Source organism: Takifugu flavidus, chromosome 13 (genome assembly GCF_003711565.1).
Source record: "Takifugu flavidus isolate HTHZ2018 chromosome 13, ASM371156v2, whole genome shotgun sequence".
Lineage (NCBI taxonomy): Eukaryota > Metazoa > Chordata > Actinopteri > Tetraodontiformes > Tetraodontidae > Takifugu > Takifugu flavidus.
In genome coordinates this window covers 13,480,356-13,497,892 of record NC_079532.1, presented here as the reverse complement: position 1 = coordinate 13,497,892, position 17,537 = coordinate 13,480,356, and the positions used below count along the sequence as shown (strand labels likewise).

At 45.1% G+C, this 17,537-nt stretch overlaps 1 protein-coding gene across 2 annotated transcripts in view; it reads left to right on the top strand.

The window, feature by feature from the left end:
• Positions 1-17,537, top strand: part of wwox (WW domain containing oxidoreductase) — a 95,450-nt gene that overhangs the window by 48,715 nt on the left and 29,198 nt on the right. The window contains exon 9 of one of the 2 annotated variants that reach the window (XM_057053093.1): positions 5,716-5,924. The exons of the other annotated variant lie outside the window; for it this stretch is intronic. Within the exon in view, the coding sequence (XP_056909073.1) occupies positions 5,716-5,745 (30 nt within the window). The 3' untranslated portion in view covers positions 5,746-5,924. Of the gene's footprint in view, positions 1-5,715; positions 5,925-17,537 lie in introns of those variants that run through there. 2 annotated transcript variants of the gene reach the window in all.

Here is a 17,537-nt window from a genome sequence, read left to right as displayed (position 1 = left end):
CGGCGCCGCTTTTCATTAATGAGCAGTCAAGTGGCGACGCATAACCCGTGCTTATGTTTCTCGGATTGATCAATGGCGTGCTTCGAGTTTTAAGGTTTTTAGTCACCTGCCTGGGTTCCTCACCTGCTGGATCGTGGGATGCCAAATTTAAGGGTTGAAAGACGGCAACCTTTGTCCCGATGTCCGCTGAACTTCAGGTTTTAAGATGGGTTCCAGTGGTCACAAACGTCTTCACCCAGCTTTCCTGGCGTCGGCAGCTGGATGGAGTGTACCAGAATCTCATCCTGAGTGAATGCAGGCCTGGCCTGGGCCCAGGGAGGTTGTTAATCTCCGTGTGTATGACATGTTTGAGCTCGGGGTATTGTACTGTATGTTTCCCTCTCACTCAGCTGTACTTAATGTAGCCCATAAAGGCTACACAACAATAAGCTACGCCTGGCACTCAGGCCACCATTCTGCACTACACTAGCCCACTGAGCAGGATAAATGACTCCTATAAACCTGTCACACACATACATACACACACACACACCGGAACGCGGGCAGACTATGGGAAGCCATCTTCCTGGCTGGGGCAGATCTGCCGCAGTTCTCCGTGCGCTCGTGGGAAGTTTGTCCCGCTCTGTGCTGCTCTGGGTAATAACCCAAGTGCTGCTCGTAAAGGTCTGAGCTAAGAAATATGGATGCGAAAGGCTTCTTGTTATCTGGGGTCCTTACGCTCAAAGGGTATTAATGGAAGCTCAACATTCACGTGAAGGTTCCATTATGCATCGGCGCATCAGACCCAATTGGCGTGATCCTTTTCCATCCCTTCACCTCAGCCCGTTTAATCAGTAACAGGAGACAGATCCAACTTTCTTATTGTGGGGATCCTCCCTCTTCAATTCACCGAGAAGACTCCACTACATTAAGAGAGCCCTTCCACGTGATGGCTTGCCACAATTTTCATAAATGAATGCCATTTATTCTGCATAATACCTTATAAATATACAACGCGCGTATGAGATCCGGTTAAGCATCAGTGACCAGACGGCTCTGTGCTATGTTTGGGCGCGCGCGCTGCCTTTGCAACTCCGTGTTCTTCTCGCACTGCTTCTGATTGTACACGCCACTCTTCCCAATCTCTGCGATTGACGATTGATTATGATCATCTTTACAAAAAACACCCAGTAACCGTCCTGACTGAGTGCTTTTGTTGTGGAAGCGGTGAAAGAGCGATTAGTCTATTTATGGATCCACCGTGGTGTTTATCAGTCACCCACCGACTGTGGCACAGACAGCATCATCTGGCCCCTCGTGTTGCTTTTAATGATTTTTCTGTTAAAGATGTCAGTGTCATGTTGCTTTTGTTATTCCCACAGTCGTCCTGGCAACCGCAAATGAAAATGGCTCGGCGGCGCTCAACTTTATTTAGATAAAAATGTAAATGTGATGTAAATCCTAATATTTATTCTTTCACTTAAAAAGAAGAAAATGAAAAAGGCTGAACACATTATCTCTGTATTTTTATGTCTTGCCTATTTTTTTTTCCCACCAGCAGTGGTATTCATAAATAAACCGCGTAGATAATAGTCGTCGACGAGAAATCCATTTTCATTCTTGATATTTATTCAAGCACTTCTCTCCCGTGTTTATACAATCCGGAGTATTAAAAGATTGATTCAATTTGATGTTTGGGAATCAAATGCAAACAAAAACAGATGCTTGTGTCTTGCACCCCGCCCCCCCCACAACCGCCCAAAAAGCCGAGGTGGTATTGTGGTTTATGTAAAAGCCCTGAGCTCTATTCTCAGCGAGGGTAGAGCGTGATGGTGAGGGTAGTGCCACAGCACGCCGCAGTCCTGTGTGGGTGAGCACGGCGGGCTTAAAGATGACTGAGACGCTACTGCTGGTAGAACATGACCCGATTTTAATTATGTGAATGGGTCTGTGTGCCGACCTACAGCCCGACCTTGTTTGAATTTTTTTTCATCCATTCATTGTTTTTTGTTAATTATTACTTAATAATTATTACTTAATATGAATGATTCTTGCAATCAACAGAGAAAATCTACTGTGCATTCTTAGCATTTGCAGCATATATACGGTACATCTATCAGGTCTGATGCCAAGGAGACTCCGACGTGTGATAATCCCCTTGATCTTATTTTTGGATTTTGTTCAGCAGCTTTTTGGATTTAAATGTGAGTCTCTGTGGTGGGGGTGGATTTTCAAATATCATTAGCAGCGTTAATATTTCAGCGTTATATTTTTCAAATTTTAAGAGTTAATTCGACATGTGTTTGTGGATCGAATGGACTTTAAACCTGAGTCTAATGGCACAAGGTTAGCATTTACTGGGACAGTCAAGAGATTGCCTAATTAAAGGTAATCAAGATTTTTTTTGCATGATAAATTGAATTAAACATTTCATTTTTACATAATTAAAGCACGTGCAAGGATACTATACTATTTATTGGAAGAAATAACTCAATTAAGAATCTAAACAACATATCGAACCTCTTGATGGGAGGTTTGATTACCAAAGACAGAACAATAAACAGCACAGGAGAGGAACGTCCACGTCCCTGAACAGTTTGGTGTATTTTTGCTCGGGGACCCATGGTTTCCTTCTCAGGTCTCCCGTAGTTCCCCTGGGACAGAAAATGCACTCGAACAACAAATAAAGAGATATTAAAGATCTCACTGGCCTGATGTGCTCAGAAGATCAACCACCTTTCCACAGCTGTGGGGCTTGCAAACACACCCGTCACCATCTACAGATATCCCCGCACATCTGTCCTTATCTGGCCGTCATTTTTCCTGGCTGGTATTGTTGGTCTTACTGAGACTGTCACAGCTATGTTACAGAGGAGGGGCCATACCCTCAGCTATACATACTTTACATTGTCTGTCCTGCAGAGGCATCTTCTCCTCCCTGCAGTATCACGCTAAAGAAAAACATCCTTGATTCAGCTGCTGTCCTGCACATAAAGACAGAGCCAGCAAATCAACAGGTAACAGATGTGCTTATTATCCCACCTCAAGCTGAGCTGCTCCACACTCCTGTTCACACTCCAGCTGAATGAAATAATACGTGGTGGACACACTTCACACACCCACAGGTTTGACAAAAACACAGAGGCGTTCTGCTTCAGACATGCTTCAGATACATAACGGGAGTAAAACTGCACCAGTTTATTTTGGATTACCTAAAAAGTCAATGGAAAATTCGAGATTTTCATGCATCGGTCAGATACATTGTTGAAGATTCTCTTCTGCTCTGTGCTTGAAACTGCATAGCGGTCATTAATGGACATTAATTAAAGACATATTCTCTCCATACTGTTTGGATTTTCTTGACACGGGGGCATTGTTGCGTGCTGTTGGGGGAGGGGAGCGGCACAAGGTGGGAATGGCTGATTTTACACGGGTTGCAGAGGGGGGGAGAACAGAAACCACATTCAGAGTAGCCTTTGTGTAATTTAAATGCAATTATGTGCTACCCAGCTAGTGTTTGTACACGACTCGCGGTGCCAGGGTGGATAACATGGGTGTATCTTCATCAAGTTTTGCCCTGATAGCTGGTGTTTCTGGGAGAGGCTGGGCTCTTGTCTCGTCTCCGCTCGCTTGCTTCTCTTTTTATTGGACATTATTCTGCCAGCAGAGCAGAAAGGAAGAGAGGAGGGGAACTTTAATAGCACACCTGAATGGAGGGTGTCATATAATCAATGCATACAGGCCTGCAATACAGCCTGTCACAGAGACTCCATCACACAGCAGCAGAGAGAAGGGGGGGGAGAAAGGGATATTAACTCTTGTGAATAGAGGGATGGGCATCTGCGACCTGAAATTAAATGGCTTGCTCTAAAGGAGATGAGGCCAGAAATGAGGTGCCTGCTCCAGTTGGAACTTTGGCATGTGTGTTGCTGCACAACATTTGCCTGTAAAATCTGATCTTTGGTCGTCCGACTTTTGCACATTATCGGCTCGGTGCGTTGATATGAGTCCACAGTTAGAACTTCCCCCCCAAACAGAAGTTCTCTCAAGTTTTTGGTGTTTTATTCCTTTTGCGTGTGGATTCAACTGCTGTCGTCAGCAGACTGTAATCCCTCTGAAGCTCCCCTGTGTGCATGTTTGTGTTAGTCTATTTTTTGGGGGAGAGGGGGGGGCAGGAGGCGCGTAGTGGAAAATGCCGGACTGCGTGTTTATGTGTGTGTATGAGAGATGTTCAGCGGAATGCCCTTTGATACAGAAATGCAATTTCCTCCCTTTCTGTATACGGGTGTATTGGGTTTATTAGAATATGAAAGTGTTGAGCTGCAGTGCCAGGGGTTAGCGGCTCCCTCTGTCCGCTCCCGCTCCTTCATTCTCACTCGTTCACCGGCCTCGGCGGTCTCCCCGGCTGGCTCATGCATTAGACATGAGGGGCTGTAGAGGAGAGGGAGACCAGTGCCAGGGGAGCCCAACATCTTACACCAGGAAACTCACCGTAATAAACAGGATCAACACGCCTCATGGATCACTGAAGTCCGTTTGGGGGTGCGGGGTAGGTGGGAGGGGATGTTGTAATGAGGAGGAGATCAGTGGAAGTTTTCAAGCTTTAATGTTTACTTTGAAAATGTGCAACTTTTCACTGCGCTTTGCTCGATTTGCTAAGCCTAAAAGATGACAGGTTGAAGGTTGGATTCACTGCGGAGTCGTCACTATTCAGCTAAGTGTTGAGCATTTAAAGGTCCGGCTGACAACCTGTTGATGATCCTCTATGTTTTTCCACGCTCACACAGTTTCTGTGACTTTCTGCGTCCTCGATGTTCACTGAGAGGTCAGGTCCTGGGGGTCAGGGGCTGTGTTGAGCCTCTGTTCTTGGTCAGAGCTTCAGACAGACAAACAACTTGTCCAGCTTCCTGTTCCAGCATCAGCAGGCGAGGGTGAGGTCAGCCCCGAGGTGACCCACACGGTGCCCAGACCAGAAGAAACAGTCGGTTTCCCCAAAAGGTCGTGTATTCTTTCAGCCTCTCGGCTTCTGTGCGAGAGTGCAGTGACGTTATTCAAATGAGGAGAAATTTTAATATAAAGCAATGGCTTTTATTTACCATAAAGACACCGTGGAAAAGTTTCTTTAGTAATAAAACCATTTCCTAATGCACAGCAGCTATCAGTTTCATTTAAGATCTCCCTGAGAGTGGCTCTAAAGTGTATTAAAACTTCAGGATGTTATTCATGTGTTTTACACCCACTGATGTATAAGCGCTGCAGATTTTCCTTAAATATATACAGGTCTGGGCTCTCAAGCCGGTCTTACTTAAATTAAAGCCATTTTTAAAAAAAAAAATAAACTGATTAGATTGCATGTAGGATGATTCTCATTATTTAATAACCTTAGTACTCTTAAAGATGTTGGAGCATTCTTAAGGGTGGCACTGGCCCAAAAGCTCATGAAATCCATAAATATACAGAATTTATATGCAGCAGACACGTCTTTATATTTCTACATTTACTGTTTGATGACCATCTTAGTGCACCTCCTGAGCATGAATCGGGACCTGCTCTAATCTGCGTTTATCCGTTATTATGTTGCAACTTCTCTCCCTCACTGACAAAATCCTTTTTTATTCCCGTACCTTTACACATCAACTTCTTCTTTTTTTTGATATTTTTGGAATCAGGACCATGTGTTTTAGATAATAGCATTTATTGTGTGAACTTTCTTATTTTCTGTCTTTGGATTCTCAGTTTTCTATGAAAAGAGTGGATCTCTCATAGTCAGTATGGGGTGGTCCCAAGAATGCTCCCTCACCCATTGGCCAGGGGCTAATGTTCACGAGGCTCCCATCCAGACAGGGGCAGGCCTCTACCCTCTGACCCCAGCCTCTCCCTCCCTCACCTGGGTCAACCCGCTGTGGACAGGGCCTGGGAGAAGATTAATGGTTCTTACTGCTGGAGCAGGTGTGTATGTGTGTGTGTGCATGTGTCTAAGGCCAGGTGAAGACATACACCAGTGCAGGGTAGAGGTCTATAAGAATTGGATGCAAAAGTTACACTTATATTAAAAAAAATCGTCATAAAAATGCTGCTAATGTCTTTTTTATTTACAATTACTGCCAGGGCTATTTATTATTTGTGCAGGTTCCTCTCCCCCTCCCTCCTGCTCTCACCCTCTCTCACCTCCCGTGTGAAGAGTGCTGTTTCAGCAAGGTCCTCTGTTCATTCTCAAGGTGTCCTCCGTGCCGGTTCTTTTCTGAAGACCCTTTTAATGGATTGGCCTGATATACCTTCCAAATGGAGCACTTTGAGCGTTAATTCGCTTTCTGATAAAGATCCCCTCCTTTTTACCTTCCCTTTCTATAAGTCTTCCCCCTGATATGAAGTACACAAGGAAGGCCAGATGAGCACAAAATCCTCTCTCTGTATCAGGCCGGCTGGGAAAATGGACCAGGGTGAAAAAGAATCAATTGGATCCCCATTCATGTGTTAGTGGGGCAGAATGAGGAGAGCGCTTTGTGGAAACTGGCTTGAGGTTGCCCCCCCCCGCCTTGGTCCAGCGACTGGGGGGCAGAATTGGGGCCTTTCTGTCGGCTTTGTGGCGACAGCAGGGGTTATCGCCTGGATCTGGCCATTGGCAGGTATAGCTGTCAAAGCTGTCAGTACGACTGAACTCGGGAGCACGCTGCCCACACGCAGTCGTGCACAGATGTGTGTGCGCACATACACACACGCAGACCTAAATGCCACCTAAATTATGGAGGTATGCTATATAAGATAAGCGGTAAATTTTTGGGGAACCTATTACGGCTGCAAAGCTCATTCAGTCTGTTAACCCCCAGCATGCCACAGTGCCGCGCTGCATTTTGGCTGTTTCCAAAGCAGCACAAAAGAGGCGGTTTGACCTGTTTGCCCACTCGAGTGTGACATTATTGTGTCGTTTTTTTCCCAAACCGGACTGGAAAAACTTCTTTTGCTCCAAGTAGAAAATTAAAGCTCACGTCTCCACACAAGTGCTTACATGGTCAGATTCTTGTGAATAACTTTGCACCCTGCTTCATTACCAGTCTCTGCAGGAAAGAGCCCTTTTTACCCTCCTTCTGATGCAACATGGCGAGCTGGAAGCCTCTGACTCTTCAAACAGTTTAGTCTGCGCTCAGTTCTGTCTTTATTTCTCCTGTCAGTGGCTGAGCGGCTGCTGCGCTCTGAGCTGTTTAGGCGTCTTTGTTCATCTTTCGAAACAGGAGTTTCCCAGAAAAGGCCTTTTCCTCGCTGTCCCGGCTGGTCGCGCACTTCTTTGATCCATTGGTTGTGCTGCTTTTTATTTTTTATTTTTTACACAGGCTAAGAGCAACCACCCCCCTCCCAGAGACAGGAAGAGAGAATAAGCCAGTGTTTCTGTTGTTGTCCCAGTGGATGAAGGGCCCCTCGTGCCTCATCCCAATTACGAGGAGAGATGTTAAAGAAGCCCAGGACTTATGCACGTCTTGGCTCTGTGAGGAGGAAAGAGAGAGAGACAGAGACAGAGAGAGGCCGCAAAAAAAGATGCCGAGCACAGGACCCCTTGGGCTCTTACTTGACCATTTGGCAAACACCTTAATTAACATGGCCTCTCTCTCTCTCTCTCTCTCTCTCTCTCTCTCTCTCTCCTCTCTCTCTCTCTCTCTCTCTCTCTCTCTCTCTCTCTCTCCTCTCTCTCTCTCTCACACACACACACACACACACACACACACACACACACACACACACACACACACACAGAAGCAGTATGGCCTCAGCTCAAAACTGTATCTTCACCTATTAGTTTCAATATCAATTCTGTTTGTACTTCTCCATGATAATATTAACTCTCTGTCAAATGCCCCCCCAACACACACTCCTCCTCCTCCTCCTCCTCCCCCCTGCAAGACATTGAAAGGCACAGACACGGAGCTGGTCCAGCAGCATGTTTGATGCATTTTTAAATAGCTCTGGACTTTCACAAGTTTCAGGCCGACACCAAGACCTCATCTGCTGTAATATAATCAGCGGGCAGAATCACACTGCATATTTAAGTAACATTAAACATCTTTCCTGCTCCCTCTCGGACCACTTAGCTGAGAACAGAGAAGAAAGGGTTTTACTTTATTTCCTGTAGATTTCTCCCCATTTACAGTCTTTTCATCTGGTACTTAAAAGGCAGCGATTTGTCAAGTAATTATACGCTCTTATTCTAAGCGAGAATGTTCAAGTGCCATTAGCAGAGTCGAGGTTCTTCTGGGCAGAAATGTGTGAAAGAACTTTCAAACAACTATGGGTGGTACGAGTTCAGACAGCCGCTTGAAAATCTATTCAAACAATAACACAATCAATTTGTCGATCTGAAGTTTATTCTCCGATAAACGATCTCTATGCAGAATCAGAACCATTATTTTGTGCATTCTCGTGCGTTTGTGTTACGCCTGGATGTTTGCTGAACGCCTCTTTGCGGAGATGCTCTTCCATTTTGCACATCACAGCATTTTTTTTGCGCCCTAAAATAAGTATTAAAAAAAACCCTGAATATTTATCATCGGCGAGCGCTGTGTGCCGCTCCATCGGCCGTGTGGAGACGTGGCCGCGCGTGTGTGAATGTGGGAAGGACTGGGGGTGTTGATCTTTGACCATATGTGTTTTTGAAGTGAATTCAGCTACTGTATTTGTCTTTTCTGTTTCTCTCTTTGCATAAAAAAATAATAAATAGGGGTAAATGAATATTAGTCATGAGACCCCACGGGCCCTCTTTTTGCTTCCACAATGAGCTCTTTATGTTCTCCTGCATGTGGACATTTACAGGGTTTCCTCTCTCTCCACACACACACACACACACACACACACACACACACACACTGATTACAGTCAATAGTCCAGACAACTGTGCTGTGTCAATATTTAGACAGAACTGTAGTGTTGTAAAATGAACCAATACACAGCGGATGAGGCTCCTCGCTGGATTAATGATGCCTTACTGACTGTCTGCTGTAGATGCGAGGGGAGATGAAGATGCTATTTACCCCTTTCTCACTCTCCCACTCCATCTCTCCCCCCCTCTCTCCGTCTTGCTGTTTTCCTCAGCCTCTCCCGTTCCTTCTCCCTCACACCTCTGATGTTGTTTGGCCGTGATCGATAAGTCTTTGCTCAGTTAAAGAGGAATCTGATTCCGATGGAATAACGCTGGTCTCTGTTCACCTCCTAGTTTTTGACTACCAGCATGTCACTGAGACTGCAGGGAGTCTTACTGGTGCTGCTTCGGCCCGGTTCCTGTAGGATCTGTGGATCATCTCATGCACAATGCTCAGACATCTCTAGGTCGCTCCGGTTCTGGCGACGCCTCATCGGCCCTTGTGTGACTTCCTCTAAATGGGGCTGGGGATCGCCACGCTGCCATTGACCGTAATGGAACGTGACGATTAGCACTCACGTCGCTAGGCTAATGGGCATTACCTCCACGTCGCAGTCCGTGGGAGGCGCTCCGTGGCGGAGTCTGAACGATCTCTGTCGGAGAGCGGATGGGTGTGAAGACGGGGCTAAGCGCCTCGATTCTCCCTTTAATCTTGTGTCTTTTCCCTCATTTCTCAGCGAGTAAAACAGACGGGTAGAGAACAGAAAAATGTTTCTAAATGTCAGCCCGTACAGAGGCCAGCGGGGTTGAGCTCTAAGTGCCGCCATCGAGAGGCAGATGGGAGTAAAATATTGCCCTGAGGAGGACATGTAAGACACACTCTTTCACAGACAAAAAGATGTCCAGATTTGTAAGAAATTGCATACATGTGTGAATGAAAAGGACAATTTTCTGTAGAACAGGGGGGAAAAAAACTGATTTTCTTCTCTTTCATCTCACTTTTTGTACCCAACCTTTAACCATCATTTACAAATCCACCTGAACTCAGAGCGCCGTGGTGCGTTCGTGTACCTGCCCTGCAGCGGTTCTTAGAACGCTGCTTCAACGCCACCTTCAGTGGTGGTTCCAGGCCACTCCGCCACCATCTCCCAGCACTGCACTGGAACAGATTAAATGAACACAATGATTCTTTAATCAGATAACCTACGCTCTGAATAGATTAACCTTCCTAAGAGAGGTCCTATTCCCTCTCTCCTTGTCTCTTCTGTTCCTCTCTCCTAAACCAGAGAGGGAGAGAGGATGGAGGCCCACAAACTTTAATCTTCATTACCTGCTTTGATTTCTCTGCTAAAGGAAGAAATGCATAATTTACATCCTTTGAAGTAGCTCCACTATTACTGACAACATGTTACCTTTAATCTTAAGAGCCCCGGAACATTAAATATTTAGTCATTTACTGAACAAAGGAGAACCGAGGCGATGCTTTCCTACCTCTTTGACTTTCACTGTCATGTGCACTCAGTGTCCCTAGTAAGAAGCAATTAATTTTCTTTTTTTTGGGGGGGACAGCTTTTACTGGAGTGTAGGTAACTTTAAGTTATTTTCACACTTTTACCTTGTTATTTTATCCCGCTGAAAAAAGAGAGGTTTAAAGTAAAGTGCTTCTGTTAGCAGAACTGGCTGGGTGACCGGAAGGCTAACAAGTTAGTGTCTCTATGCTCCACCGTCTGTACTTCTGTCACTGGTAGACGACAAATCCTGTCCAGGTTTCTTTATCTTTTCAGCAGGAGCGGATTTAATAGTAATTCCTCTGATCCATGTTGATAATTTCCTTTTCCTGTTTTCCCATAAAGCTGCTCAAATCCTCAATGCTGTGTCTGAGCCACTCGGACATATATGCATTTGCATTATTATCAAAAAAATTGCTGACGTACCTGCATGTATAAGACAGTTTCTTTGTTTATGTGCGCTGATATGTGCATTGTGCGTGTTTGTGTGTTAAAAAGTACAATAATTGAACACCTTTTGGATCATATAAACCTAAACAGTGCATTATAAGTTTAAATGCACACACCTGCAAACTTCCCAAGATATTTTTAGTATAATCTAATCTCAGCTATGAAAACTCCGATCTCGACATTTAGAGGGCATGGGATTGGATGATAGAGCTGCAGCTCTCTTCCAATGCAGATTAAAAGAATGCAGTGCAAACAGAAGGTAAACTTAAATTAAAGAAGCCATACTACATGAAATAAACTGTAGTATCCCACATTACATGAGCATTTTTTTTGTGCTAAAAATACACTTCATACCCTTTACTAAATTCTACCATAGTCTTAATGACACATAAAATAGTCCCTGATAGTGATGTCAGTGAACTAAAATCTGATTGGTTGGATGGTGGATGCTTTTATAGCCCCCCCGCCCCACTCGCAGCGATGCAGAGTGACTGCACAAGAGCAGTTTGTTTTAGAATTCCTTGTTGGGCTCTCTGAAGGAAAATTAAACAATTACCCAGACTCATAATGTTGTTCCACCCTCCCCCTCCCCGCCTCTCCTCCCCCTCTCCGCCTTTTATGATTAATTACTCTGTGAACATCATATGCTGGTTGAACAGAAACAGAAGTACGGGACCACGTAATTGTGTGTCTCTGTTAATGAGGGTTGATACACATTTACAGTAGTTGCTTTTGTCTTTGTCTTCTATTCTCTGTGTACACACACACACATGCACACACACACACACACACACACACACACCCTGGTATAGATTACCATAGTAATAGGCGCTGAGTAGCTTAAGCCTGGTGAGTGATGGTCTTATGGAGTGCCCCTGTCTGCCACTTGGTCAGGGAAATTAATATCCACTCCAGTCAGAGCTGGGCTGGGAGCTCTGGAGTCGCTAGTAAGAATGTTAAGATGTTGCCTAAAGCTAAAATCTACCTGACTTCCCCTGTGAGCGTTAGCAGGCACGAGGGACACCGCTGCGACTGAAGTCATTAAGATATACAGTAATTCAACAACGTTCCCTTATTGTCTTTGTTTCTTTTGTTCCACAGATTTCTGTGAGGGCCTGCCGGAATAGAAAAGCTCTATTGATCAGAATAAACAGTGGAATAATCTTTAGTAATCAGCCCGGGCCGGGGCTTTATTAACAATTGATGCGGTCGGAGTGGAGATCAAGAGAAACTCTTGTGAGATGGGCTGTTTCCAGTGTTAATGTGTGGGTGCCAGGAGAACAATACATATGTTGGAAATATGTATTCCAAACCACGCACGCAACCGCGCACACCAACACACTCTCAGCCGTTCTCTCTCATTAGCATTGTGCTTGAACTTGAGGTATCATCAAGTCATTTTTCAGGATCCGGCCTTTTGTCTTTTCTGCTCATAGCAGGTCCCGCTTTAGCTGGTTGTTAGGGATGTATGCATGTTTGTGTGCAGGAGTGTGTGCAGCCACCCCTGGGCAGGGCATTTTTCTCCTTTCAATACGACATTGATTTCCTGTATGACTTCATCAGACTAATACTCCTTCTACACTCGTACTCTCTCTCTCTCTCTCTCTCTCTCTCTTACACACACGCATGCACACACACTGATGCCCGAATGCCAGCGTTTCCTCCCAGCAATCAGTCAAGGCAGCTTGTCTTTGGATCAATGGGCTCCATGAGCAGACTTCAACACTGGAAATGGAAAATAGACCGTTCAGGGAAGCTGAACATATAACATTATAGACGGCACAGAGAGAGAAGAGGGCACACATGTATATGTGTGTGTGTGTGTTTGCACATGTATATATATGTTTAATTATATGCATTTATTTTTGTGTTGCTCTGTTCTCTTTGCAATTGGTATGATGTCCTTATAATCTCCATAGATATTTCATGGGGAGAGACCGCCACCAGTACCACAATAACATACGACTACACAGCACCATAAAGTGTTGAAGGGGGTGGAGGAAAGAAAATTGAACTTGCCATAAACCTTGTGCTCACCACAAAGCCCATAACGAAGGAAACTTATGGTCCAGATCAAGGTTCTTCTGGCTATTGAGAAGAGCTGGTCCTCTCATTATCGCAGCAAACACACGTACACAGACACCCATGTGTCTCACATGCACACATTTAGCCATTAATGCCTCCAATTCTGATCGGACAGCATCGCATTCTGTGTGATAATTTACCCAGTGATCCTTATCAGGGTTACAAGATTTGTCAGACTGAGAAGAAAAGATTGGACAGAGAGAAAGGCTGTTATCCTTGTGCTAACATGCAGATTAGCCCCCACGCTGCAGTTCAATACAGTTAATTGAAGTGCTTATCTGTGGTCCTAACGAACAGAGCAAGTTTCCCAACATACGTGTGAGTGACATGTGACTGTGAATATTTCAAAAAGCACGTTTAAGAATGTAAAGCACCAGGGATAATTAGCATGGATTCATAGCATTTCTGCAAACCTTTCAGATGGAGAGAACTAATGCTGGACTTCTGTTTTTGTTGCACACAGGTGACAGAAGGCCTGATGATGGTTAGCTGAGTTTTAGTTTTAACTGGATATGATAAGAATAAAAACAAATAAATAAACCCTCAACCTCACCTGCAGAACGCAGGCTTGGGCTTTGGGAGACATCTCAAATCTTGTGTCTGTAATCAAGACGATGTTTAAAACATGATTATGTGCGTTACCATGGCTGCGATAGTTCTTTCCTTCCAGTGCTCACCGGGTGTCTGCAGATTTTTCCACCGCAGCCTCTTTGACCTGTTGACGCCGCGCGTACATCATCCCTTTATGACACTCTTTCTGACAATAAGTTCAGGATATAAAAGTTTATTCCCTTGATGTACTTTAACAGCCTTTAATATCAGCCCATAAACTAGAAGCAAACAGGCCATGTAGGCCCTCTCCCCATCGCTTAGAAAGCTCACTGATGAACGTTCTGCCAATTAAGGCTTCACTGTGGAGCGAGGAAGTGGGTGGATGTGCGTCTGTGAGCCTGAGCGGTAGCCTCGCACGAGGACATTTCCTCTGAGGTAAAATAACCTTATGTGTGTGTGTGCGTGTGTCCCAGCGGAGTGCGTAATCTGCCTGTCTCCTGCCCGGCTGCGATGAAGCGGGAGGATGTGATGGAAATCTCCCTCAATTTAAATCCACCGCTGGCACATCAGAGCCGCTGCTGGAATAACAAAAATAATTAGACACAAACGCCTCATTTGCATAAAAATGTTAATTAATCTCTCTCCCCTCAGCTGAGGCGGGCCAGGGCGCTGTGTATCTGCGCGTGTGATCAGCGCACGGAGTACGGAAGAGTTTGTTTTTTTTCCATTGGCCCGTTTGTGAGTGAAGAGCCGTTGACGCTTTCACCGCTTCCTCTTTGTTAGTGTCATTTAACTTTTAGCCAATCCTCATTACTACCGTATCATCCAAGGCGACCTGACAAATGGGCCGTTCTCTTCTGCCACCTGTCCGAAATGTACGAACGGATCCCCTCCTGCCTCCTGTTTATGTGATCCGAACACGATCCCACTTACACTTCTTTTAGCATAACAGTGAGAAAAAAAAGAAATCCTATGCAAACTCTTTTTATTTCTTTTATAGATCACCATCTGTGGAGGTGACCTCCTCCTTCTCCTCTTCCTCCTCCTCCTCCTCCTCCTCCTCCTCCTCCTCCTCCTCCTCCTCCTCCTCCTCCTCCTCCTCTGATCTCTGTCTAACCTGAGACAGTGCTGGCCGGCGAGCACAGACTCGCCGAGTTGAGCCTGATTATAACAAGCACTTAAATCTGCTTTTGCGCAGCCCCTCACACTCGGGGTTTTATTAGAGCAAGCATTTACATCAGCTTCACTGCTGACGTTATTAGATCTAAGGCCTCTTACATCATTCAGAAGATCTGCGTGCTCACGCAGAACCGCTGCCCCGCTCCTCGCTGCTCGCCCCGGGTCAGTGTTTATCGGCGCTGTCGATTGAGGGAGCCCCTCCACAGACGGCAGATACACTTCCGGTTATTAAACGACACCTGTAGTGTGTCCCAGTTGTTTGGTTTTTTTGGTGTGTGTATCTGTTACTTCTTGACTCTTGGTTCAGCGGGGCTCTTCAGCAGCTCTATTGACTGGCGCTCTGCTCCAGCCCGGCCTCCGCTGCTCCTTTCATTTACACAGCCGGCGTAGCGGCTCTGCTCCAGGGAGAGCCGCTGAAACAAGACTTCATCAATTCCAGATGAAACACCAACATTTCCTCCCATTACACCGAAGCACCGCTCTGGCTCGCTCTCCTCAATCTCTCACGACTCTGTTCTGGAGTGTGTGTAATGAGGAATCTGCGTTGGTGTGTGTGCTTGTGTGCACGTATGTGTTTGGTGTGTGTGCTTGTGTGTAGTGAGCGGTGTGTGAGCGTACGGCGGAAGAAGGCAGAGCTGGGCGGTGCTGGCAGGATTGTTCCTGGGAGCAAGTGTGTTTGTTTGATGTCTTCCTGGGAGGGGGGGAGAGAAAGGGAGCTTTCCTGTTAAACCCTTGTGAGGTAATTCTTTTTTTAAGGTGCTCACAATCCAAAATAAAATAACTTAATAAAAAGTGGGCTGCAGCCAATACATTTCCATTTACTGTAGTTTTGTTGACTTGTCAAAGGTTTCATGAGAACACTTGTTCTTGTTGTGTTGTCGCCGGAGGCTGGAGACGGAGGTTCATTATTCCGAGTCGTCAGGTGGCAGTTTGGAGCAGATTTTGGAAGGTGCCGTCTGGGGAAGTGCTCGGCTGAATCACTCAAGTTCTCCAGTTTTGCTCAGTTGCGGTAACAGTTGAGCTGATTCACAAAAGCTTTTAGTTGCATTCCGGGGCTGCATCATCATACAGTTGTGTTGACTTGATTCTCAGACGTGTTGCCTGCCTCTCGTTCGGCCCATTTATTTTCAATTACTGCAAATCCGGCTCAATGGCTGGAGGTGGTGGTGGTACGACTTGAAAGATTTTCATTTGAGCCTCGCAAGATGTTGATTTCTCTGTTCTCGCAGCCCGGCAATGAGCGCCCCCATAATAGTCAAACAGCAGCCGTGTTGATATGTTCTTTACATATTTGTGCGTCCCCATGTGTGTTTGAACACTAAATCATTCATATTTTCCCTTGCTTTCACTTTAATTGGCCCTCTTTCCACATTTGCCAGCATGCCACCCCCCTGGTCCCCTGTCCTTTCCCAGCTCACCACCCGGCTCTGCTCCCAACGTGACCCTAATTGATTATAATGAGCAGGAGCTCTTACCATCCTCTCAGTATCTTCTGTGCATGTGTGTTGTGTGTGTGTTTAGTGATATGGGAGACTTAAATTGCTTCCGTGTCCATGTTCATATGAAGCATCTGTAGAAATATGTATCCGCCCTGACATGCTCTCCAGCCTACGAAAGGTTAAAATGCGTTGGGATTAATGTGACGCTACACCAGCAAAATCTCTTCAAAGTGAAAGGCTCAAGTCTGATTCTCCTCTTTGAGGTCTAAAGGCCTTTTTCTTTGTTAAACAGCTGAGTTTTCACAAATCAGAAAACCTAACAAATCACACAAGTCACAGAAAACACAAGTATGTCCCACATCGAGATAATCCCTGCTATTTCCCAAAGTTGGCTCCGTACTATCCATTTTTACCCATTAAAATGGCCCTTTCTTTACGATTGGAGGCTTTCATTGACTTACATGGGACTCAAAATAAATTTCTAATTCAATTATTAATTTTAACTAAGTTTTTGGGTCTGAAAAATACAGTCGAACTGTAGATTTGGGGTGAAAACAATTCATTTAACACAGCTGTGCCTTTAAGTAGTAATACATGAAAAAAGCTTGATTGCAAAGTCATTTGTAAAAAAAAGAAAGTTTCCCATAAATACAAAAACTATTTTATTCATCCCCAAATGTCTACATTGTGTTTCTTGGAGATAATAAACTGCTGTTGTCTCTCCTGCTTCTTGACCTTTGAGATATTCTGTTATTAGGAATAAGTATTTGTTAGTGGAAAATGAATGTCTAATCCATTAGATAAATGACTGCAGCAAGTCTGAAATGATCATCACGCTGCAGGACAGAAGCTTTTTTGCTTTTTTTCTGATCCTGATCTGATTTTTGATGATATTTTTAATGGCACGAGTCATTTTTGTTTGTCAATCGTGAATTCAGATGCCTCGCTATGCGACCTTGGTCTCATCGGGGATATTTTATCCGCCATTTCCTCCATTGTCCAGTGACAAATGTCCACCGGCAGAAGCAGACAGTTTGGACGTGGGGACAGTGAATTGTAGGACTTCAGCCGAGCCATTTTTAAACGGCGTCAAACCCAGAAAAGGTCGTGATCTCGTTGCCTTTATCGCGTCTGTATCTCCCCTCCCTGCTTTCCTCCATCCGTATTCACTTGCCCCATTTCAACTTCTACCTTTTTTCATACCTGCTACGAACGAATGACCCCTACATGATGTCACCACGCTAATTCATAACAAGCGCAATTTTTCTTCACTTTGAAATGCCAATATGATTAAACGCCGTGTTGAGACCAGCTATCAATCTGCACCTTCATAATCAGCACTAAAGAGATTGAGGAATATACACCGTAAACACGCGCGCAACACACATGCGCAGCACACGTGCGCGCGCGCACGGCCGCAGAGTGCAGTGTGGGGTTACATTAAGTGATAGAGTTATGGGGTGTTTTAAACATGTAACTTATGAGCTTTGACATCAAGAT